Raw genomic sequence first — 26599 nt, 5'->3', positions numbered from 1 at the left:
CATTACTCACAAGCTGATCTGCAGATAAGAAAGAAAAAAAAAAAAAAAGTAAAAAGGGGGAAAAATTTATATGCTAAACTGAGTCAGGAGAATAATGAAAATCTAAAATGTTGTTACACTTCAAGTAACATTCTATTTAATGTCTTTCCGTGTACTGTATAATACCAAGTATTTACACAATGCAATCTGTAAGATGCTGGGACTAAAGCAGGGTTAAATCAGACAACTCTTCTGTAAATCAGTACTGGATAATAATATATGTATTGAAAAAATATTCTAATAGAGAAGTTAGTTATAATATAACACACAAATGCACCAATTTCTCCCACTGTAAAATTCCAAGAAATACATATATGGGTGCGTATCGAGAGCCAGGTAGAGATATTTGCAAATGCCTATATGCACATGCACACTTATGTATACATATGCATATATAATGAGGGATTTAATTTCCATTAGTCCATTTGAAAGCAAAGCACCACCATCTTAAGATTCAATGTTAGTTTTCCTGCTCGGGGAAAAAAAAAAAAAAATGTTAAAACTAATTTTGTGAGAAATGAAAAATCAAAACTGCTATCCACAAAGATTCCTGAGATTCTTATGAACAGACTGTTTAAATGAAGAGCACTTTAATCAGTAGAGGAATCCTCACGTTTCTAATGTCTTGCTGTGCATTCTGCAGGTTATAGTAGCAGCTGGTAGAGGTCATATATCTTTTGTGAGCATCCCAAAAAGGCTCACTGCCAGACTGTTAAATTATGAATAAGCAATGAACAAAAGAATGCAGATACGGTGGTGACAAGATAATCCAAGCAAATTTATCTATGACAAATTTCACAGGATTAACAAATTACATTTACACAGAACAATAAAAATGTGCAAAAAAAAAAAAAAAAAAAAAAAAAGATGAGCCTACTTTTCCCTCACAGCATTAGAGGAAAAAAAAATCACCATTCCAATGCATGTATTTACATTTAACTTTAGATAAAGTAAGACATTTATAGCATGCTGAGGACAATCAACCAGCATTATTTCCCTTCAAGTAAATATATAAACTGTGTCTATCTAACATACAACATATGCCTACACTTTAAAGAATATATGTTTACAAGTCAGTGGAATATTTTAAAGTTTTCCTCACAAGTAGCAACAAGCAGAATGAATATACAGGATTCTAATCTTGCTTTTCAGGTGGGATATTCAGCCATTCTCTGTCAGGCAGAAGACACTTTTCCCTGGCCATGTTGTTCTTTTTTCCTATTTGAACCAAACAAATACTGTAATACATGGTAATTACCACAGTAAAATAATAAGTCATGAACGGGATTTGAATACTTTGAAATAACACCGCAAAATCATTAAGCAAAATATTATTTTAAAAATAAAAATAAAAAAGAGGAGCATTCAAAAATGTTTCCTAAACGATGGAAGACTATAAATAATGAAGGTTCCTAAAGATGCCCCTTCAGTATGCCAAATCATTCTGGGGTGAAGAAGAGATTTGCAGTGTTTGCTGCATCCTGCAGATTGCTATTCTAACCTTGAGATGTGATGCAAAAACAAAAATTGAGTAACAGCCCTGGGAAAGCACAGAATAACAGTTTCCAAATCACAATTGTGTAGAAAAGCATTTTTCTTTCTGTTAGCAAAGAAATAAAAGGAATGAGGGCACCTCTTGGTTTCAAAATCTGAGTGTAAGTAGAGTAACTGATACAAGCAATAGCACATATGTCTCATAGATCCGGAATCTGCTGTATCTTTTCTATCATTCCTCTCATGTGAAGTCTGTATTTTCTGTCACTTTGTTTATTTCGTGTTTGTTAACCTAAAGCAGTTGTTTAGTAAAAATAGATCTTCAATAAAACCAGGCCTTCTCAAATCATATGTACAATGTACGTACCAAATATACACTCTTGTTACAGAGCCCTGCCTACGAATAGGAAAACCTCACTACTGATGTGAACATCCAATTAATTAAGATACTTTAGTAAACTACTTGGATCCTTCAAACACTACTACTTGAGTACCATTTATCTGGCTCACTTAGCCACTGAAAAAAAAAAAAAATACTGTACTTTTGATTTTCCCCAGGAAATATAAGTTTTGTTGCGAGTCTGAGCAGCTGCTCAGAAAGAATGAATAAATAAAGCAGCCTGATGCATTTTTTTCTCTTTTTATGCTCATCTTCTATTTGTTATCTACCAAGAGAAAACAGTTTGGGTCTTGTATTTTTTACACTGTAAATATATTTTTAAATCCCTTGTCCATGTACTGTGAGTAATTTATGCAAAGGTGAAGCAAACATGCCAATCTGACTACACTCAGACAAATAAAATCAGATACTTTTTTGCAGCTGTGAAGGTTGAAGGATAAGTGCCCCTAGCAGCTATTCTCTTTTTTAAGATTTTTTTTCCTTTTTAATCCAGCTGCCAGCACTGTACGAAATTCAGTCACTCCGTTCTTTCTATGCTGACCTCAACCTTGACCTGTGAAGACTGCCCACTTGCATTTCTTTTCCCCACAAAGTAACATATTCAGCATCCCATAATCTCTAGAAAAAGACAGCTTTCTAACAAGCATTCTTCTCAAATTTGCCATGTTACACTTCTGCTAAATGAATTACAGCCTCGGAAGGATAATTCTGAGCCAGCTAACTCATACCAGCCTAGGCTGCGAGTAAGCCAAACATAAATATGAATATGCACACGATAAGATGAATCTCTCTCCCAGTCAAAGAAGAAATCTATCAGTTCTGTGCTTAAATTTGAGCAAAATGATATCCCTTTAGGATATAATCCAAAATGACTGTTCAAAGACTATTCATTACTCGATAAAATTCAGTTTAAAACAATGTATTGTGTAATGAAGCTTGTTCTAAATTCCTTTTAGAGACAAAATGCCCAGGCAAGTATTTAAAAGGGGGCTTATAGGATTTAGGTGCCCATATTTCACTGAAATGCAGTATGTGCTAGATGCCTAAACCCAATAGGCTCCTCAGAAAATTCAAGCCCCAGGGACATTATTGCAGATTACATACATACATATTATTCAGACCATATCCCGTAAGTTCACTATATACATATGTAAACGTATGATGCCTGCAGGTAATGGAACAGTACTTTTCTACTTAAATTATTTAACACAAGGGCTGAACTTCTATTATATATCAAGCTAACAGCTAATTTTAAGTTGCAATCAAGCCATTCTCTGAAAGCACTTTATTTCAGTGGAGGTTTTGCCTGCAAAAGAAATGTAAATCCCCCTAACGAAGGCAGTGTAATCTTTGAATATGTACTCAAAATGGGGGCTCGAATTTTATTCCTAGTGCTAACATTGATGTCTTTTGCCACTTCTGCTACTTCTCAAAAATGTTTTGCATCTATCTGGTCAGTAAAACATAGTGAACGGTGTTGAAATCCTTTTCAAAGCACACTAAGCTATACGAAAAAAATAGAAAATGACAAAACAGAAATGCTAGACATTAATACTAAAGTCTTCTTCAGACATTGAATGACATCAGTGAGAAGTTCCCTGGAGCAGACAAATGGCAAGATACGGCCGAAGAGTGAAAGTCCAAAATGCAACACATAAAAAATGTTGGAAAAATCGCCTGTAACAAATCTTCAAAACTCTGCTTTCACTAATCCATTTCAAATTCTTGCTTACATATCACTTGCTCTTTAATGTGACTGACTCTTGCCTGCACGTCAGATACATAACTCTCAGTATCGGGCTGCAGCAGGCTGAGATTGGAATCTCTTTGAGGACTGTTCCACCTTTCCTTGAGAATCTCAAGACTTTCATGTTTTATAATAATACACAGACGCAAAATCCAATCCTCCTCCCATTAAAGTACATTAAAGTTTGTCATTGTCATCTCAGTGAGAACAAATTCACATCTATTGAATTATACAGTAAAAAGACTTTTATCCTTGCTTGTTGATTCTCTGTAGTGTACTTTAATTATAGGTATAATTTCATTTTGAACTTTTCTAAAGATTAAGGTACAACTTGAACTCAATATTCTCCAAAGGCAGGATCCACTTCTGCCAAATTATGGACACAAATACTATCCTACCTTTACCATACCTTCTTTGTCCTATGCAATAGCCTATCACTGCATAAAAAATTAATGATATTTTTACTACTGGGAGCCCTGTTCAAATCAATGGCACAACGCTCCCATTCATTTTCCTAGGACTTTGTGTTTTGCAGAACTACTGCTCCAGCTAGTCACAGAACAATGCTCTAGTCATATGGCAGCAATCATTTTATTCTTACTATGATACAACTTCTTATGCAACAAAATGCAATATTATTGCAAATTATCCTTATTATGCAAAATCCTATTAGACAAGAAGTCACGCACCTCACTTGTACTACCGTGACTTTGTATGTTAAAGATAACATGAAGTAGTATGCATTATACATATTACACAGAAACAAACTGTCTCTTCTGAAAAAAAATGCAATTACGATAAAAATGAAATTTCAAAACATTTCTTACTGTGGGCATAAATCTTTGTCAGTCTCATTCAAAAACAAAAACACTAAAAATAGGCACAGATAGCAAACAAATAAAAAAAAAAGAAATGATTGGGGGGGGAATGCAAAATATTGGCTACGTTCCTTAAATTTAACAACAAATTTCCAGGCTGAAACCCCACGGAACAATTTCACTTAGTTGGTTTTAAAATAACATGACTGCTGCTGAAATCTCATCTCACAGGAGGGGCTTTTACACCTGCGAGCCTTAACACTGACAATAACACAAAGTGAATCCCACTGATGGACTGAGCATGAGGTTTACTCACGTGGAATGAGATTTCAGGAAATGTCTCATAACTTTAAACTTAGAAAAAAAATTACTTAATTGATACTAAATTGAAATTCCACCACGTTTGCAAAAAGGCTTTAACTTACTGACCACAATACAAGCAGAATTGATCCCAAAATGTTTGTGAAATTGTAAGAGTTAATGTTCGTGGTCAGTATCAGTTATTTGGACTTAGAGCACATCTTCCAGTAACGAAGGCATCATTACAAAGATAGTCTTATGAAACAAATGTTTATTTAAACTAATTGTACTTTTTAGCAGGGATGCTGATGAAACTAATGCCTCAAACGTCAGTTTTCCAACAACTGTTTTACATCTCTCTCACAGTAAAATTCCCATCTGGGCTGGCAACTCGTGTGCCAAGTTTCAAACGAATGTGATTTGAAACTGCCAGTATGTGAGACTCTGAAATTCAAGGGAGACACTAATAAAAGGAGACAGATGCTGACAATACATCCTGGTATTCTCTTTAAAATACCTACGGTTCCAAGTGCTGGATGGATCTGTTTTCATAACCCTTTAATTATTGTAACTTGTTCATAAGATATAGTAGCCCTATATCAGTACAGAACAAGTTAACTGGATATAACTTGTAAGAAAAAAAAGAGCGGTTGTGTCGTAAAGAATGTAGAAACAATGCTGCAGACAAAACCTTGTTATTCAGAATCCCATTAGTTACTGAAAATATGTAATATAACTTTTGTTGATCAATACTCTCGTGTAAGCTCTAAATAATGCATGATTCCAGTGGAGAAAAAACGCAGCAAATGGTGAGAGAATGTTTCAAATTATGAAGAGCGGTATGACTGCTAATCCATAAATCAGGAATCGGAAAGATTGTTGTAATGTGGGAGGGCTCTATTTAATAAAGGTCATTATAACTCCTGGCTCTAGAGCTATAAGATCTAATATCCTCTCTGGTAGCTCTATGATATGCCCATGCATTACTGTTCTTGTTGACAGTCTGTTGCCTTGGAAATATTTCATTATTTCAGTTTTTCCATTTGTAGACCCTTGGCCTTGTGATATGAAGGCCACCCTATTTCATATTTTCGATTATCATTTAAGCAATCTTCTGGAGCTATTTATATAAAAGCAAGTGTTAGACAATGCATATCATCATTTATCACTGCTATGTTTAAGCTCACGCTCTAGAAAGAAATGCCAAAATAAAGCGTTTTTTTCCCTCTCACTGTAAGCCAATAGCACTCTGATATGATGATATGCTTTACAAATCGATACTGGCATATCATGTGCATGACACTTCTGTCTATTTAATTTTCTTGGTTAAATATCCACACAATTGAAAAACCCCAAACTCCTACTGTAACTGTAACATCTGCTAAGACACACAGTTTAAAAGAAAATCAAATTACGTGTGTAACTTTTCGAACATCCTTTCAAAACCCTGGACAGGTGGAAAAGTTTCAAAACAATCAGATGCCTGCTTGCAGCAAGGACTACCACCTCTCACAGTTGTTTGGTAATCACTAACCTCGTGCTGGAAACAGTAACACGATCCACCTAAATACTGTGGAAGCTAAGACCAAACACAGAATGTACCACAGCTCCCTCCAGGATCCCTCACCCCCAGAACTCCTTTAGGGGGGCAGTAACTGAGGAAGAGCCTGCAGAACCCCTTCAGAGACTGCTGAGTGCCACAGCTCGAGGAGCCTGACACGTATTGCTGGAAGGATGTGTACAGACAGCTTAAATCAACAGTTAATGCAGGGCTTTGGAGACACATTACTGAATTTTTAAGAAAAAGCACATGTGGGCCTGAGCATTGAGGCACCGCTACAGCTTTCCAGAAACTTTTTTAAAGAACAGTAGACTGACGTTATTTCTGATACGGAAAACGTCCTCAGCCTCTACATGCAATATTTACACCCACACTGGAGCACTGTGAGGGGCGATAAGAAGGGGAACCCCAAGGGCACAGCGCAGCCGCTCGGCCACCGGGCCAACTCTGTGGCTACAGTGCTCGAGGAATCCAGACGACTTTTTTCCCCTGAAATCATTACTCCTCCCACTCCCTACAGGGAAAAACCACTCGGATCCAACCTTTAAAATGACAGCACCAGAGCTGAACAAGAAGATGCTATTAAAGGGCATTAAATTAAATACAGTATATCCTCCTACAACTTCAATCAGAATTTCAGACCAAGTGTTATTTAGTTCAGCTCTCAAGTGGAGCAGAATAACAAATCGCGCACTTTGATTTACCTTCTCCGAATGCCAAATGGAGACAGGTGATAAAGAAAGCACTCATGCACAGGCTATGAAGTTTCCCCTAGAAATTAATTCTATCTTCCAGATTCCTATCTCAGAGAAATTCCCAAAATGGCACACAAATATGCTTCTGCCAGAGAGATTACTGAAGCTATCCTGGCGAATGCACTTCGCACTAATACAGTACGGTGCTTGGAAAGGGGGCGGCAGAATTGTGTTTGGGGGGGGCGGGGGGGGGGGACAGGACTTATTGATACAAATTGTTTCCCAACAAAGAACTCTAAGGCAGCAAAGCTGCCGCTGGAAGCAGTGTGAACGCAGCAGAGACGAGATGCCTCTACAGCTGTCAGAACGGGGATTTTAAAAAAATATATTATAGTCGGAAATGAGAATCTGTAATTTACTGACTTCTGAGAACACACTTTGTTCCCATCGCACGCATCTCCCAATCGGCTGCATGTCAGTACAGCCTTGTCCCAGTGTGCAACAGTTAATGCCAACACACCCCGCGCTCGGTGTTTCTGGGCTCAGTTTCTTGTGCGGGGCAGTCTGCCTCCCTTGGAAAACAACAGAGACAGAATCCAGACAGAATCCGCGGGGTTTAGAAGTTGTACAAGGAATGCTGATGCTACTCAAAAACGGAAGTCTGAAATGAAGATTAAAGTGAACTGGCCCCCTACACTTTATTTTTGTTTAAGTATTTTTTCAGTGCTGTGAAGTAGAAAGCGAGCAACACGCGGCCCAGCTACTTTTGAAAGCTGTCTAAATGTTAATTTTCATTTTTACAGCAAACGAGGAACCCTCCTTATCCTTCACACTCAAGTTCACTTCTGAAGGGAGGGAGAGAGGTGGAAGAAGCCACCCCCGGCCCCTCACTTCTAGGCGCACCCCTCCTCGCAGTGCAACACCGCAGCTTGGAGCACTTTCGTAAGGAGCACAAAGTAACATCACATGAACTTGTACTCTTGTTTCCTCCTGGTCACTTCTAGAAAGATTCACTTCGCTACAACAGATCCGCTATGGGCGATCCTTGTCAGCAGCGCAGCGCGTTCACAGCGAGCGCTCTCCCCAGCAAAAGTCCCAGGGGCGGCCGGATGGAGCCCCGCGCCCCCCTTCCTCCGCCCGGCTCCCGCCCGCTCGCGCCCCGGCACCGCTCCGCCCGCCCCGGGGGGCGCCGGCACTCTCCGGGCTGCAGCGGGGCTGGGCCGGGCCGCGGGGGCAGTCGGCGGCGCGGCCCCCCCGCTCCGGCCTAGCCGCACTTGAACGGCACCGGCGGGGCCGGCCCCTCCGCTCCGGCAAGCCGGGCCTGGCGCGGCGCCCCGCCGCCCCCCCCCCCCCGCCGCTCTCGGGGCCGCCGAGCGGTGGGGGCCGCCCGAGGGGGGGGCTCCGCGCACACACACACACACACACACACACACACGCAGACGCACACACCCGCTCGCCAACGCGCCCTGCCGAGCGTCGGCCGCTGCAAGCCGCGGCGGTGGGGCTGCGGAGCGGGGCTGCCGCCGGCCGCCCTGTGTCGGTGCGGCGGTGCGTGCGCGGCGGTGGCGGCGCGGGGTGCGGCGGCGCACTCGGAGGAACTCGCGGCGCCCGGCGGGGCGAGCGGCGGTGCCGGCGGCGTCTCCCCCCCCCCGCCATGGCAGCCAGCCCCGGCCCCGGCGGCGGCGCGGCCCGGTGCTGTTGCGGCTGCTGCTGCTGCTGCAGGTTCAATAAAGAGAAAGTGTTACCGTTCTCGCCTGGAAGGATCCTGCTGAAAGCTTGGCTTGGTGGGCGCCATCTTCCTGGCTTTTTTTTTTTTTCTTTCTCTCCCTTACTTTTCCCCCTCCTGATGTTGGTGTGTGTTGTGTGTCTAGCAGCGGCAGCGGTGGCCCTGCTTAGCCAGACGGGCTAAGGAAAAGTACTGAGGCCAAAGCATAGCGGGCTCCCGCTCCTCCGCGCGGTCCTGCTGCAGGTTGCTCGCTCGCTCGCTCGCTAGCGCTGCTGCTGCTGCCGCTGCCGCCGTCCATAAGCCGAGGAGCGGAGGGAGCCGGGGCCCCGGCGGCCCCAGAGACATGCCCAGCGCGGGCGGCGGCGGCCGGCGACGGCGGGGAGAGCGAGCCGCGACGCAGCCCCGGCGGGCAGCCCGGCCGCTGGCATCGCCCGGCAGGTGCGGCACGGCCACGCACACACGCGCGCACACACACAACGCAGCCGCTCGCACGCTCACACTCGCGGCCCCGCGCCCTTGGGCCGGGCTACGAGGGGTGCCGGGCCGCGGGGCGAGCGGGGCGGGGGCGGGAAGGAGGGCAGGCGGGGATCTCCGCGCTTGACCGCTGTGAAAGTATTTCTGGGCATTTTCCAGCTGCTTCCCCGACTCCGCTCCCGCTCTGCGTGCAGGGGACGCAGCCTCCGCTGCCGGCGCAACACCGCCACTCAGTTGCAGTTTCGCACACTTTCCTCCTCCGGAGTCGCGGCTCCGGCGGGGAGAGGTGCTGAGAGCGGGGGAGGGGGGGGCGGCGAGGGATCTCCGCGGGCGCGGAACCCCCACGGGCTCACTCCGCGGCCCCCGGCGCATCGGGAGCGGACGGGGGTCGGGCACCGAGCAGGCCCCACGCAACCCCCTCCCTACGCGGCCGAGCAGCCGCGTCCCGCGTGGGGGCACGGCGCTAAGGGGAACGGGGAGGTGCCCCCATGCTTTGCCGGGGGGGATGCAATGCTGCGCGCAGTTTCACCGGGGACTGTGAAAATAAGCAAGAAATTAAGGAGCAGGTAAACGGAACCGCTGTCCCGGTTGTCTCATCCAGGACACCTGGAAAGGAGAAAGCTACAAGCTCTCCATCCCCACGGTAACTTTGTAGGTACTTCTTGCCGCTGCCCTGCAGTGCAGCGCCACGGGCCTGACCCCCCGGCGGATTCCCGGCGTAGGGCTCAGCCCGGCGCCCCCACGGGACACCTCCCCGCGGCAGCTCCGATGGGTGGCGGGGCACGGGCCGGTAGAGCAGCGCCTGTGGGTCCGCGGCCCGGGGAAAGGCGCGCAGGTGCGCACCGCCGGCGGGAGCGGGGCCGCGAGCCCGGGGCCGGGGCAGGAGGGGCGAGAGCGAGGGGGCTGCGGGCGCCACGTGCCGGCTCCTCCCCGCATGGCTTCTGCCTCGGCTCCAACAAGGAGGAAAATAATAATAATAATAATAAAAATAAAAAAGTTAACAGGTGTCACCTCGGTTTGTGCAACCGCAGAAGGAGGTGTCGGTGCGCGCTGTGGTTTAAGCTTTTCCAGAAAGCTCGGAGCAAAATCGTTCAATGTAAAGGACGCCGTCGTGTCGGTAACAGTTACAATTTGGAAGAAGCGCAGAAATGTTTCCGAGGCACCCGGCGTGCTGCGGGGTCCGAGCGGCCGCTGCTGCCGGGCCGCACCTGGCCCGGGGCCGTCACGGTTTGGCAGAGCTCTGCCCTCGGAGCTACCCCTGCTTCGGAGCCTGACACAACCCAACTGCCCAACGCCGAGCACTACAAATTCGCACGCTGCCTCGTCTGTATCTTTCTGTTTAACTTAAAGTCTCCAGAGGTCCCTTTTATTTGTCTAAAAGCCAATGTGACATTTCTGACCCCTGACTTCCCCACTTCACAGCCTCAACTATTGTGATCGCTGCCCGTACTTCCTCGTTAAAATGCCCGTCAGTTTCCATTGTAATTTAAAGATTTTATAAGTGACAAAAATCATAGCGAAACCGTGAAAAGAAACCAACTTTAATCCGCTCCTTCCCTCTCCCCCGGCCAAGCCACTGTGTATGGGGACGTTCGGTGGCAAAGCAGGGCTCAGGCTTAGTTCAAATGATTCTAAGGAGGTGGTGGGGCAGCACAGGGGCTGTTGCAGGATATTAGTGCTCGTGCCTTTCCCTTTAATAAAACCCACAAAAGTTAACACCGAGCATTTTCTATCGTGGGCATCAGAGGGGAAACACGGTGTGTGTTTCCCAAAGTGAGAGAGGGGAGCCCAAAGTTGCTGAAGACCAAAGCAGGCACTGCTCGGTCTGGCTTCTAAAACATTTGTTTGAAATACGACATTAAAACTTTCCATGGTTTTAGCTTCTACGTTATAGAGAGATTTAGCTGAAGTGTTTGTTACTACACTGCATTTTTCTCAGGATTTATTTAGTATTGAAAAGTCAGATCGTTGGGACATTACTGCATTTAGAGGAACGTGAACGTCTCGCTCCGATCTCAGCCTACACTGAGGTGTTGTCAGTACTTTTGTGAGCACTCCGCTTCGCTCCTGAGCTGCTGGAGGACCCTCCCGGAACCCCACTCGGGGTCTCGCCCCACACAGCACTGCGGGACCCCGACCTCAGCCCGCAGTGAGCTCAGGCGGTGCCGGCGCTGAGCGGGGCTGATTGGGGCGGTGGGAACCTCTCTGAACTTCGCTGCGAGTTCCTGCCAACTTTGTGCGCTCCGCTTCCTAACGGCGCTCCCTGCGAATTCCCTGCATTTGCATCAGAATGCGTTTAGGTTGGGAAAAAAATATATATAAATATATATATATATATAGCAGTGCTGAGGGTTTCGTGCTGCATTTCCCTGTAGTAACAGGTGACACAGTAAAGCTGTTAACCTACGGTGTGGAATTGCAAGTGTGCAACCCCAAGTGAAAATTGGTCTCATTCTTGCTTGAAAGCAAATTCTCAATCGGCATCCCGGGATCAATTGTCCCCCTGGCTGCCACACACTGGGATCTGCACAAGGCATTGACATTGAGAAATTCCTCTTTAGAAAGGATGAGCGGACGGGATCCCAAACTTTGCAGCGGCCACGCTATGCGACCGTGCTCGCACTTTTTTCTTTCTTTCTTTCTTTCTTTCTTTTTTTTTTTTCCCCAGCTATTGTTGCTTTCCAGCTCATCCGAGACAAAACTGGGAGATTGCGTTTACTTCTCAGTGCATTTTAAAAGATGCTGTATTAAAAATAAAAAGGAAGCGGGAAGGAAAAACCCTCCCCTCCCACCAAGCTACCCCCCAACAATCAAACGGCAAGATTTTTTTTATATATATATTAAAAGAAAAAAAGAAAAAAGAAAACAAAGAAACACAAAAGCACAAAGAAAAAGCAAGTGGGGGAGCCCCGGGATGATCCGCGCGCCCGCTCCCGCCCGCTGCTCACCGTTGTTGGTACGAGGTGATGCCCTGCACGTTCTGCGGGTTCCCGTTGGCCGCCGCTCCGGCTCGCCCCATGCCCGGCGCCGCCGGCACCCCCCCGGCCGCCCCGCCGGCCGCCGCCGTCACCTGCACGCTGAAATCCGGGAAGATCCTGATCATCCCCGCGGCTCAGCACCCGGCGGCTCTCGGCGAAGAGGCGCAGCGGCAGCGGCTCTCCCTCCGGCGGCTGCAGCGGCGGAGCCGGGCACGCTGCAATCCCATTAGTGAGTGGCGGCCGCTGGGAGTGAGGCAGGGCGCTTTGATGTGAGCTGCCGGGCGAGATGGAGAGGGGCTGGGGGGGCGCGGGGTGAGGGGGGACGATGCCGGGCTGCGAGGGGCTGGGGGGAGGGGAGCAGAGCTAAAAAAAATTTTTTTCCTAGATTAAAAAAAAAAAAAGAAAAAGAAAAAGAAAAAGAAAAAGGTACGGCTAACAGCACGGCGGCTGTGGATACAGAGAAAATCCAGTCTGAGGGACGGGAGGAGAGGGGGGCGCAGTTACTTTGGCGGTGCGGTGGAAATGATGAGCAGCGAATGTTGCCTTTTTCCCTCCTCCTCGTCCCTCCACCTCCACCTCCCCCTTCCCCCAACCCCCCCCCCCCACCCCCCCCTCCCCAAAACGCGACTCTTGGAGGATCGCTCGGGCTCAATGAAGTAATAAGAAAGGCGGCGGAGCGCGGCTGGGCCCGCGCCAGGGGGGAGGGGGAGAGCCCCGCTCCGGTCCCGAGGAGAGGAGGAAGAGCGGCGGATGGTTGCTGCGCGAGTTCTCGCTCTTGGTAACTTGCTTTTGCTTTTGCTTCCCCCTCCTCCCCCCCCTCCTTTCTCTCTAAAGGGACGGTTTTCTCGAGCGAGGAAACGCGCCGCTTTTGTGCAACGGCGGAGTTTGTTCCTATTATAGGGAGCTGACTCTCCTCCCCTCCTAGTGTGCAGCAATGTTATTGCCGCTCAAACTTGTAAGGTGTGCGTCGTGCGTGAGCGCACCGATCACACCGCGCAAAACCCTCCGCACGCGGCACTCACCGCGCCGAGCCCCGCGCTTCCTCCCCGGCCACCCCACGGGACGAGCGGGCTCGGAGCCTTTGTGTCGCCGCCGCCTCCCCGCCCGCGCTCTCCTCCCGGGCCCGGGTCGGGGGGGACCCCGGCCGGGGGCTGCGGGCCCACAGCGCGCCCCGGGGGCGAGGGAAGGGCGACACGAGGGCCCTTCCCGCGGGAGGGTCCCAGCGGATCTCCCGGCGCGTCGGGGCGCTCCCGAACCACGGACCTGTAGCTCCGCGCTGCTGCGTGCCGGAGCGAAAAGTGCGTTGCCGTGCACTTTGCAGAGCAGCGAGGGGACATTGCGAGTCAGGCGCGCGGCAGTGCACCTTGCACCGCAGCAGCCCGCTGCCGGCTGTAGGCCGGGGAAGAGCGGCTCACAGCGCTCCGGGACGTGACAGGACGGGACAGGACGCTGGGAGTGCCTCGGCGTGCGCGGTGCTGAAGGAGCCCCGCCGCCCCGAGGGCACCGCATCCTCTGCTTCCGTAAATTAGAGCTGTCACCTGGGCCCATCTCTCCCTTTCCCATGAGTGTCTCCTGGAATCTCAGCTTGGCTCCTAATCTGACGGTATCCTCTCGTCTTGACTTTTCTTTCCATTTCTGCTCCAAACCAAATTAAGACGCACCAACTTGATGTTAAAACAGAGACTGCACTCAAATCCTTTGTATTAAATAGCATCTGTGTTTGCATTCTGTTTTAATACAAAATGCTTTGGATTGCAGCTAATACCAGGAGATATGAAACTGGTTAGTCCCCACATGTTGCACATAAAAAGAATTCATAATGAGCATCTGTGGGATGTGGAATGGATCCCATGAGTTAGCTGAAGACCTCATAACGTAAGAGCTGAGAAGCCTAAGTGAATTATGACTCTCTTTCCTCGCAAGTAGGATTAATTTTCTATCCCACTTATATTCATTATCAATCCTGTTTATACTACAGGGACATCAATTGTTTGAGTGTTAAATATGAAGACTTTACAGAAACGTGTGGGTTAGGTTGCTCACAGAGAAGAGGGGGAACATTGCTCGCTAGGAAAAAAACGTTATTCAAATTCCATGTTTAAAGAGCTATATTAGATAAAGCTGTTCACTTCTTTTCAAGAACTGCAAGTTCTTCGCCTTTCTCTTACAACATCTTTAAAATGTGAGGTTTACAAAGTACCTTCCATCTGCCTGTGGCCCTCCCAGTGATGTCAATAGGAATTTTGCATGCAGATGAAGGCCCGTATATGGCCTTTAGAGAGCAGGTCAATAAATGGCTGGAGGAATAATTAAAGACTTCTGAGCTGCTCCTTTCCTCTTTCTTACAATATAGTACAAGACTGGCATGAATATAGGCTGGGCTACCACTCTAATTGGCTATGGAACAACGCTGAAAGGAATGTAAATGTGGGCAGTAGCCATTTTCCAAATGATCATTCCATCAGTGTATGGCCGGGCAGTAGAGTGGATGTAATCATGTCCAGGTCCCCATCCATTGACTGTCACTCTCTGCTCTACAGTGGCAACTCCAGGCAGGCTTTCATGTTTCAAAGGGACAGCCTGGACAGAGAGCCTTTAGTCAAACCCGCTTCAGCTTAGTCCTTGAAAGTCACCAGTTTTCATCCATGGGAGTAGAACCAGACTCTCTCTCTCTCTCTCTCTCTCTCTCTCTTCTTGAGATCTTTTGTAACTATTGATTAGTATCTGAATTTAAGTGTTAACACAACTGAAAAGGCAGCCTCGGTAACTTTGCTCACACAAGTAGACCCATTGAGTCAGTGGAACTACCAACAAATAGTTTTGTATGCTGTGAGACCAGCAGGATTCCAAGGTAGGTTTGCAAATGTCTGCAGAATACATAAGCACCTTCTTTCTCATCACCCTGGAAAGATAGTAAATGAACAATATTATCTCATATCTGCAGAAAAGTCCATTTTGATTGTTAGTATCTTTTGTCCCCAAATTAATCACAACGGTAAAACAAAGAATTTCTGAGGCACGTCTTATTTTATACACCGATGAAAATATCCATCATCAGGCTTCTTCTCTGCACCTTATTAAATTGTGTGGGCCCAATTCACCACGCATTTCACCAGTGCTACAACACCGTGTGATGGATTAAAATGAATTCGGTGCAGCATGCTCGTGTGAAAGAGCTGAGAATCCAGCCTCATATTTTTAATTGAATTTATTTCTCATTTTGCTCTGATTATTGACAGGTTCTGGTGTCTGAGTGACATACTTTTTGTCTAAATAACTTACACCATTGTAAGATATTCTGCAAGTTGCTTTAGTATTGATTGATCTAAGAAATGTTCTGATACAGTACCGCTGTTTCATACAACACAATCTAGATCTTCCTCTTAGGCAAAAACATATAAAGATAAAAATTAAAAACACATGACAGTGTGTAATATAATCACATTTAATATTTATGCTTTACATATACCTATCTATCACAATTATATATTATATCTTGATTCGCATTGTCAGTGTACTGCTGTTCCTTTTTTTCACAGGTGAAAAAATCTCTCTTCTCTGGAAATTCATTTCCATTTACTTAAAGTTAAATGGTTTGACTTTGAATTTTCATTATCTGCTGTTGGAAGGAGCCTGTGACAGGTATGAGAGAGAATGCTACAAAGCTTCATTGTATCATCTAATTTTTGCTTCACTTTAGTCAGATATCATTTAGGTAGAGAGTAAAATACTATACGTAGAACAGGATAAGATAGAACAAAACAGAACAGAAATAAAATAAAATGAAAATAGGATATATAATGAATTACAGTAGAAAAATGCCTTTATCTTGAAGTGACTTTTTTTCCTCAGCTATACTGATTCCTCAGTAGTGAGAAAATTGAACTAATTTTATACAAAAGGAATATGTCATAACAGGATATGGCATTTATCTTCCTGAGATAGGGGTGACCTCATCATTCACAAGTGGCGTAGCTATGAATGAGTAATCAGCCTCCCCACCCATTAAGTGTAGATAAAGTCCACATCTTCAGAGTATTAAATATTCGATATATTATTTTACAACACGCCACCTCTACAAGTGCCCACTGACTGTTGCTTCAGTTGCTGCTACCAATATGTATTTTTAGTGGGAAGGAAAGGAAGCTCCTCAAAAGGACCTTGCATAATAGCGAATGGGAGATGAGAAGTGAAAATAACAGAGAAGAGGAAAACAAAGGAAGATGGACCTGCAAGGAAAAAAGGCTAAGGGCAGAGCAGGGATAAGGCATCTCTTTAACTGACCAATACCTTTGCTGCTGGCAGTATTCCAAGAGCTTTATAACATACATACAGTGAAAATATTTTTCATATTAATACTTCACATACATCAGCTACCTCATATCTCAGGTTATATTGCTCAAGTTATTCCCAAAGGAATTTATCTATGTGTAATATGAGAGAAATATATAGTTAGGAAAGAATTTCTTTTTACTATTTATCAGCAGTGCATATTAGAGAAGAGCTGCAGTTCAAAAAATAGGTTCTTTTCAGAAGTCCATAAGGGAACATGATTTTCTCCTTCAAATGTTGTCGGATGTTGCATTTTGTTTTCATTCCTTTGTAAAGGCAATGAGTACAGTTTGAAGAAAATATTTAGAGTTTAATTCTAAATTGAAAAGAACTGGCTGTTCATCAGTGTAGAAGAAAAACCTCTAAATAGAATGTGAAGTCAGGAAAAAGACCATCAAAACTTAAATAGGAAGAGCTCAAATATTTTCCATCTTTAGAATTCCTTGATGTGTACTCAGGGTTGGAAGAGCAGATGAAGGAAACGACTTTTCTGAAAGGTTGCACTGCAATGAAGGGCAAGATTAAGGTAGTTCCCTCCCCCTATATTCAAAAGAAAAGCAAGCGGAGAGTAAGATAGAAGGAAAGTGCCTGGGGAAAGTAGCATCACTATCGAAATCATAAAAGATGTATAAGGACATCAGTGGAAGAACTAGAAAAACTATTAGAAGAATGCCCTACAGGGCTATCCCAATGGCTCAGCGATTAGCACACTGCACTGCCACTGGGAAAATACAGCCAAGGTTTGAGGCAAATCTTAGCATCTCACTCATTGGTACTGGCAGCTGAGAGCCTTATGAGGATGGTGAGTCCACAGTGAAGAAAGACTGATACATTGCTCACTTGCCCAGAGGTATGTACCTAGGCTCCATTTTGACCACCAAAGCTGTCTCAGGAAGGAGGAACGGGGTTTTTTTTCCAGTCATCAACCATCCTAATTCCCTCTCTATGTGAAAGCAAAAGTGCACTTCTTACTCACTGTCATTATGACGGAGGACCGCTCATTTTCCAAGGCTAGAACACCAGTATTAGAGCCAATTGCATCCTTTGCTTTGTCCCAGAGTTTGGTTAATGAATTCTCTCCTAGCACCAGAAGTTTCCTGCAGAGTTGATCTCTCCCAGGTTTTCTGGCAGCACCAGAAGAAGATCAAGAGAGGGATGGACAGTGAGTTTTTCCAGAAACTGCTTCTGCAGAGTGCAGAATCTGTGAGTTCTGCGATCTGTTGTGCTCCTCCAGGTAGCTTTAACGCCTGTGTCTCCATTACCCTCATCTTCAAGATCAGTGTTAGGCTTCCAAAGTAGAGTAATCTACTTTCACTGGCGTCAAACTGGGGTCATGGAGACCACAACTAAATTGTGCTGCTTGCACAGCCACAAAAACCTGATTGATATCACACAGTTTGATAAGAAGCTTAATTTGAAAAAGTAGAAAAATAAATCATGTAGATTTCTTTTCTTTTCCTTTCTTTTAAATCTCACGGGCTTCTAAGAAACACCAGCATCTTATCTGGTGCCCTCACCACATTCAGAGTTTCTGTTGCTAATTCCCTTTGGTCCTACTTGTCTGTAAAATAAAGTAAAACTTACAAAGGACACAGGAATAGGCAACACTTACTGTCTGTGTCAGTGTTCCTAAACCAAAATAAGTTGCACAGGGAGCTGTTGGTATTTCCTGGAAATGAAGCAAGAAGAGGCAGCTCAAGGATTTTGACTCCTGGCCCACCTGCTCTGGGTGCCCCGGCTTGGAACAGGCAGAGCCAGGGGTCCCTGCCACCTTCAACCATTCTGTGATTCTGGACTGTGCTAAGAGGAGGAGTCTTGTCCTTCTCACTAAGCAGTCATTCCATTCTAATTCAGAAGGAACAGAAACCAAACATGCTGTCTCTCTCTCTCTCTCTCTTTTTTTTTTTTTTTTAATTAACAAATCAAAATTATTTATACATACAGGAAAAAAAAAAAAAAAAACACCAAACCACAGAGCTTTCTCTCAGGGCATTTTCAGACAAGCCTACTATAGTCTCTTCTCCTTGGTACCAACAGTGCACTGGTGATTCCTACAGCAGTGAACACAATACATGAAAATTCATGAGCCTGAGCATATCTTTTTCCTTCCTGCTGACCAGGTTGGAAGTTCCAACCAGCACCAATATCAACAGCATAATAACAGTTCTGTCAGTACAGTTTAAAACTGTGCTAGGTCCTCACAGCTATGCTTCTCCACATTTATTTTTGTTGTTGTTGTTGTTGTTTGTTTTGTTTTGTTTTGTTTTTGTTTATAGCAACAGCATTATTTCTTTCAATTCACCAAAGACAACAGTGGATTTTGTTCCTGCACAGCACAGTCCCAGGTGGGCAGCCATGTAAGTCTGGGACTCCAAACAGCTTCTGAAACTTCAAGCATATATGAGAGTCAGAAATAAATACTTTGATCATTGATCTTAGCGTTTTTCCAACAAGAATTAAAACTTCTAAAGAAATACATATGTCAAAGACTTGAATGCAGGTTAGCCTCTGAAACTGTATCTTCGTCTAGGAACAGAAATCTCTAAGAGGGTACCCATTCTTATTTACTATTCATAGATAGCTGTATTTATAGCTATTTGTTATTATGCAGTTTCAGTTCTCACTGTTAAGCTGATTGTCCAGAATCTTCCCTGACTTCTTTTCACAATCAAGAAATTCAAACATTGAGCATACTCACAGGATACCTTCGAAGTTTAAGCATCTCAAATCCTACTTTTTCAATTTCAGGCTTCTCTTGTGTTAAAAACAAACAAACTTTTATGTAGTTTTCATGCATTGTCTATCAGAAACCTTAAAGAGAGAGCTTTATTTACTTCAAAGTTACACCTCCATCCACATTATCTGTGCTTCAGTCATTGCTTTCCATAGCATAGTAACCACTGAGAGGAACTGAACAAACACAACAGGCAGCACTTAACCAAGTATCCTTACTTTTCAGTCTTCAGAATTCCTTGTATTTTGACAAAAAAAAAAAAAAAAAAAAAGAGAGAGAGAGAGAGAGAGAGAGAGAGAGATCTGAAATAATTCCAGCCCATTTTCCCAGGTCAGGTAGCTCACTGTCTGGCCACAAATTGCTCCAAATCCCAAACACACTGAATCTTAATGTTAGCTGCTTTTGCATGTGTATTGTTTTTTTTTTTTTTTTTTCTTTAATTAGTTTTATACTTGATCATAGGTCTTGTCACAATTTCAAAGAGTATTTTACTATGTACTTCGTCAAATGTAGACTGGATAGTAGTTTTTGCCTAAATAAAGTTGCTAACTTCACTGTATTCACTGTAATTACTCCCCAGAAAGCTACTTAATATTTTTCTCTTTCCGCTGTTGCTGCTGGATCACATTATCTTATTTTTATACACTCGTAAGTATTAGCAACATAGTGGATGAAGATCTTCTGAACACTGAAGGAAATAAGTCATGTCTCTGCCTGTTCATCAGTTTATTCTTTTTTTAAATGTTATGGAATTTAGCCATTATTCTCTGGTTACAGATTTAAAGCCACATAGATTTAATTACAGTGTGTATAATCTGGGTGGATATCGATGTACATAAGAAGATTATAACTTCTTTGTTCAACATTAATTGAATAGATTTTATTCTACATTTCTTCTTTTTGTCCTAAGATAGTTGTTTTTTTTTTGTTTTTGTTTTTGTTTGGTTTTTTTTTTGACATCCAGTAAAATCTGCTTTTACTTTATTTGTACACGTTATATAGTAGTCTCTTGACAAGATTGGTAAATGAAAGTTGCTACTTGCTAAAGTTATCATCCTTTCTTCTCTGTACTAGTGAACCTTATACAGAAGAAAAAGCAAGAGAACTCCTTCAAATTGTCTTTTCTCTTGATATGTATCTTGCACTGCTGGGAAAACCTACAGGTTTTCCAGGTTTTTTTTTCATTTAATATAGATCTTGCCTTTTCAGTTTGGAACAAGAGTAAATATAAGAGTTTATACAAAAAGGTGTTATAATAATGGCAGTAGTATCCATACAATGAAATAAGTTATTTTTAATTGAAACTTGTAATAATGTTTTTCTCCTTAACTTTTCAATTTCTGCAACAATTTTTTGGAAATAATTGTTTTGTTTCAAAGCCTGCAGTACCATGAGAATCTTCATCATTAAAAAATAGGAGTAAGACCAGCTTCATTTAACTTGACTAAAGTTATCATACAGGTACAACTAACCTTGAATCTTTTGGTGGATAGCCAGTAGTTTGTCCAATATTCAGATGTAACCACTGAATTATTTAAAAAGTTAAAAATCTGTCTTGAATAATGTTTCACAGTCCATAGTATTTTCTGTTTTCAATTCATTACCTTATTTTCTGTGCATCCGGTCTTTCACTATATGCCAACAAAATACAACAACTAAATTTTTCTAGGATATACTATAACCTATTGCTGCTGGACTTTTGATTCTAATGAGTTTTACTGAACTGTTTTGAGCTTATAGAGAAGGGGTGAAGAACTGCATAATAAAGAAGACACTTTATGCAAAAAGAAGTTTCAAATTAATAAAACGACTAGAGCTGATATATCCAGACACCTGAAGTAGAAAAATGATTAACATTTTCTTGAACTATGGTATAGACTAACAACATGTACTTCAGTGTTTTCGTATTTGAAGACAGGAATAGGAATTATTCCACTTAAGCAGAGATAACTTTCTTATTTTTCAGAATATATTTATTATTGGTCTTTATTATTTCTACTAACATCAGTTTTATTTGCATTTGATTTTTAGGTGTGGGAGAGGCCATGAGTGGGAATAATCTAAAATAATTTGACTTTCGAAAGATTAAAATCTTCAAAACTATTTTAACAATCGATGCTTGACATTGCAAATCATTCTTTTCCTTTTAAGTCTGGAGATCTAAGCAAATTTAAATCTGAATTATGATATTGTTCATTTTATCGCACACATATTATTCCATATGTTTTGTTATGATGCTGCAGGAGGATAAAATTACTGCCAACTTTTCAAAATGGGCCCAGAGTCAAACACACACCATCAAAATTGTAGAGAAACGAGAATTTGACTTGCATCTCATGGTAACTTCTCATAGAATCATCCGAGGCTCAGTATCTTTAGCAGTCAAACCACTTGTGTTTATACATGAATAGTAAGAAATCTAGTCAACATTAGACTACTGAGATGTAGTCAATCTGTACTCTCCAGAAGGCCAGACTGAGGGTTTCCTGAGGTTTTATGCTGGGAGAAAAGTAGCTAAGGAGCAGAAAATGAATCAGTGTCTTTTTCCTCCATGAAGCGCAAAGTTAATGTGAGAGTGAATCTATATTTCTTTGTTCAGAATTACTGTAAATGCTCTCTTATGGAGAAATTGCTCAGTCTAAGGATAATTATAGTTACACAGCCATCGAGGTGAATTAGTATAGGGAAATGAAAGAGGCTCACCTCATCACTGAGGCAAGGAGCAACAGTGACTATTCCAAATGCTGGCAGTTCTGAAACATCCTACCCTGGATACTAGCAACAGTATCTGCTCAGACAGTAGATGTGTATGCCATGCTTGAAGCTAATTATTTCTGCAGGGTGACAGTCTGAGGGTGATTAAAATATATATATTAATATATATGGTATATTAGACCTATAAATATATCTTCTCTGATTTATTTGGTCTGAGCTCATCTATAAATTGTCTGGCTTCTGAAGGAAAATGGCAAAATTGTCTTGCATGTAGAGGGATAGATTTCAAGTTAAATCAGTGTCTATAACAAAAATCTAAGCAAATTACAAACTCTGAAGAGCTCAGATACAGCTAATTGAAGTATGCAAATAGCCAAGGGTGCATGTACATCTTGAACAGATACCAAACCAGAGATCTCAATGGAAAAAAAAGAAAAGTTCAGATTATACTTATCCTCTAGGAATCCAAGAAGAATAAGAATAACATTATAGTAGAGAGCAGTGGTTAGAAGTGCAACACACCTTATTCAATCATGAACATGAGTACTAACAGACTGGTATTCTGTTCCAAGAGAGCAAGTAGGCATGCTTGTCCTCCTCAATTATCTGCATTGTCAGTCAAACTTCTTGGAAGAATTAGGTGGTTTCCTCAAGCAGAGGAGGGAAAAAAAATGCAAGAAAAGACAAAAAAAATTTAAAAGGCACTACCAGAAAAAACAAAAACAAAACGAAAAACCACAGTTATATCAGACTTTTCACATGCCTTTTATAGAGAACAAGAAGGATTGCTGATCCTTTTGATTTTTAAAATATCATTATAAGCTTTATTCACCATCCCTCCCTACTCAGGAAAAATAAGGCTTTGAAAGGTACTTAGAAAAAGACTGCATTATGCTTCTTCCTAACACCCCTCTCATGAGACAATATTTGGTAGATTCTCTAGAATCAGTAAACAACAAGAAATAATTTTCATTTAGGTATGGTGAGAATTTATTTTTACCTTTATGAAGTGTTTGAGTATTTGGTCTTGACAGAATGATAGTGGAATCGGTGGTCTATTGCTACTAAAAGTGAGTGCTAAAGTTAAGAATAACTTTCTTTTAGTAGTGTTTTATTGAAATCAATGGGCTAATATTATCAGACATGGTTCTCACTGAAGTTTTGGAGACTCATTTTTGATAGCAGGCTAGTGAACCCTAAAGGAAGGGGCTACAGAAAGTTAGCCTCAGTGAAATTATATCCAATACAGCCCTGTTTTGCAGAAAATAAAAGCTTTGTTAAGTATGAAAGCTGTGCATCATCACTTTCATACAATATAAAATAAACACAGTATAATAGATCCTAATGGAGCAACTGTAAACACGTGTTGCCATTAGATTTTCAGGAAAAGCATACAATATCATCTAACAGCACAGGTCACATAATACTACAGCACATTTTCAAGAGAGAAATAATAGTTCAGATAACATGCTCCTTTAACCTCAGGTTTTCACTTTTTTCTACATAGCTATGGGAATCACACTGATGGAGTCCAGTGCCTCTTGCAACAACAAGAAGTAAATATCATCAGCTCATCCACCCTACACAACTAGTCTCTGCCCTTCTCTCCCAAGCTGGAAGAATAGTCTTCTGTCATCTGAGTAATAGTATCTCTACTTCACTGAAATACTCAGACAAAACAAGATTTGTAATATTTCACCAAGGGAGAATATATTAAGCTACCTATTAGGAAAAACAATCTTCAACTTTTTAAAAATTTAGATCGAAACAATATTAACCTCTCAAATGGCTAGAAAAACTTACGTAAAAACAGCACATGCACTACTGGATCATACTCTATTTTGTGCAAGCTCATCCCTCTACCACTTCATGAATGCTGTCATTCCACAAACTTTCAACAATATTATTATGCTACAGTAGAAAAAAACATCAACAGAAAATAATGTACACAAACATGAATTAGGTATGTGGAGTATGTAAACTGTTCATTCTGGCTATAAACTGTATAAATGGTGTGCAGATTTATTTTCTTCTTCCCGTACCTCTAAGGTGCTTCCTGTACTCTGGGCCTGTTTTCCACTGATTGAAAATAATAGCGTAAAATTTTACGTTTTAAGACATAAGCACAACATTTCCAAATTTAATTGAATGCTTAGTTCCTTACACCCATGTGTGTCTTCGCAGCTCAGAACTGTGTAATCGTGGAACCATTAAAATAGAAAGCACAGGTAATGAATATACTATCAGCACCAGGACAAGGCACACAACCCAACTTAGTCAGTGTATAGGGTAAGAAAAAATAAAGAAAATACACGAAACCCAGCAAACAAATGACTTAAAAATCCAAGTCAGGTGATGCAGATTAGTTTAAGCAGTCTCAAACCTATCCTCCATAACTGCAGGTGGGCAATGATGAGAAAAAAAGAAGCAAAATGTTTAAATGCCCTGTCTCCTTCAAGCATAATAGATGAATTTTCTCATTTTGCCTTAGCTGCAGGAAGCAAATCAGGTATCTCAGTACAGAAGATATTTATGTAACTTTGAAGTCACACTAGCATATTACATGCTATTCAGGTCAGCTTGAAAACATTGGCACCTGACCAGCTACGTTAGTGTAATGCTCTGTTACACCATTCGCACCAACACTCAGTCTTTCAATGCCAATTCTTTGCAAAAGTTTGGCGGATTCAACTCTCAGCAAAAGTTGTGCAGATTTTTTAACTTTTGATGTACTTTTTTGAGCCTTGAGGCTGCCTTGTGATACAGCCTCGTAGAAAAAGTTTCAATGACATTATATCATTTTTACAAATCTATTTATCTTGCAAATTCACCTAAATTCTCTTCAACAGAAAATTGATAATTCAGAACTTTATTAAAGTCTTTAAACAAAACAAGAACTCTATTGTATACTTGGGCATATTCTCAAAAAACCACAAGCAACAAAAATACATGTAAAAATTCATATTGAAATCAAGTTTGATTTTCAGAGTGTCAGTCCATGTGTAAGTCACTGAACACTGGGTTACTGGTTTTGACTAAAAGAATTCTTCATATGAACAGCTATGATAAAAGATTCACAATCCTGATAGCTTCTGAAGGATCAACATTATTGAAGAAAGAATAAGAACTATATTTTGACAATCTAACACCTTTCTTTAAAAAAATAAAAATAAAGTTAGGAGCTGGATTGATCAAATAATTGTAACAATATAGCAGATATGATCAGCCCTAAAAAACAAGATTCTTAATGGTAACTTTACCACAATATTCACTGTAGAAGGGCATACACATAGTTATGTATGCGTGGTAGAACCCCTGTAAAGTAATAACTTTTAATGAACTAACCCTGTTAAAATAATACATTTCTGGGCACCAAACCAAATATGTACAGGAATACAGTGCAAACCTTCTGAATGATAAAGCAGGAGACTAACAAGAAAATAAAACTACAAAAGGAATGCTCAATAGAAAATTGAATGATAAGCCTGTTTATATTAATAGTTGTACACGTTTCCATGAAATCAAACCAAATATGATAAAAGAACCTTTTAATATTACTATCTGTTGAAGAAATATATTTATTAAAACACTTGACCTAACAAGGTTGCTTCTAATTTTGTCTCTTGCATTGACTGTAAGGAAATGGTACCAGGAATGCATTTGTTCTTTTTAAAGTATTTGTTTCACTGTAGATATATGTTCTCCTTTGTTAGGGCAGCACTGAACACCCTGATAGAGATCCAGTTTCTGAAAGCAAACCTTATTACATTGAAAAAGTAGGACCTGTGCTAAGTTAGATCCAGGTCCTCAAGGAGTCCTAAATACCAAACTCCTTTTGAAAACAAGAAACAATATTACCCAAGATCCAGACCTTCAGAGATGCTTGGTCCTCTAAACTCCTGTGAGGGCCAAGGACAAATCCCAGGAGGCAGCAATCATGTTGATGCTTCAGGCATGTGCTGTCATCCTAACATGATATTCAACTTCCCCCCAAATTTGAGAGCCAAAGTTGGTGATGATATCAAGTCTGAAAATTATGGGGCAGAAGTGTATGAGCATCTTTGTTTAGTTTTACACAGCTAATTGATACATCAGGGAGGAACTGAACTTCCAAATACAACATCAGAAAGTCATTTCGCTTCCCTGAGCATCAGATTGCCTATGAAGACAAACCTCAGGAACGCCATTAGCTTGTTAAGGCTGTCATTAAGTTTAGACCTCCCAGCATCTCCTCTTCTAGCATCAGACCAATTTGTTGCTGAAACTCATTCTTATTTTAAAAAAGGAGGATATCAGAGCTAGAGTTGCTGGGAAGTAACCCACCTGGTGAACAAGTTTTTTAAGTAGCAAGAAAGCCTTGAAAGTAAAGATTGCTAAAAAATGACAGGAAATCAATTACATTTGGAGAGTGGATATCAAGGTGTGAAAAATAAAAGCAGAGTCACAAATACTATGGAATAAAACATCATAGTAAATTAGTTTTCAAAATTATATTTTGAAGGTTAAGTATTTCTCTCTAAAATAAGACTGAGAATGTTTCGGTATTATTTTTGTGTCTTCTGCATATATCATTCTACTTTTCATGT

The 26599-nt window shown here is 42.2% G+C and overlaps 1 protein-coding gene across 4 annotated transcripts in view; it reads right to left on the bottom strand.

The window, feature by feature from the left end:
• The window catches only part of NPAS3 (neuronal PAS domain protein 3), a 604931-nt gene extending 592155 nt beyond the window's left edge, over positions 1–12776 (bottom strand). For 2 of the 4 annotated variants that reach the window (XM_015287645.4, XM_015287646.4), the window contains exon 1: positions 12203–12776. In XM_015287645.4, coding sequence (XP_015143131.2) covers positions 12203–12357 — 155 coding nt within the window. In that variant the 5' untranslated portion in view covers positions 12358–12776. Of the gene's footprint in view, positions 1–8799; positions 9197–12202 lie in introns of those variants that run through there. The other 2 variants (XM_015287647.4, XM_015287648.3) reach the window with 1 other exon arrangement.
• Positions 12777–26599: the final 13823 nt, after the last annotated feature.

Source organism: Gallus gallus, chromosome 5 (genome assembly GCF_016699485.2).
Source record: "Gallus gallus isolate bGalGal1 chromosome 5, bGalGal1.mat.broiler.GRCg7b, whole genome shotgun sequence".
NCBI lineage: Eukaryota > Metazoa > Chordata > Aves > Galliformes > Phasianidae > Gallus > Gallus gallus.
The sequence above is the reverse complement of the archived record's forward strand: the minus strand, read 5'-3'. Positions and strand labels throughout refer to the sequence as shown.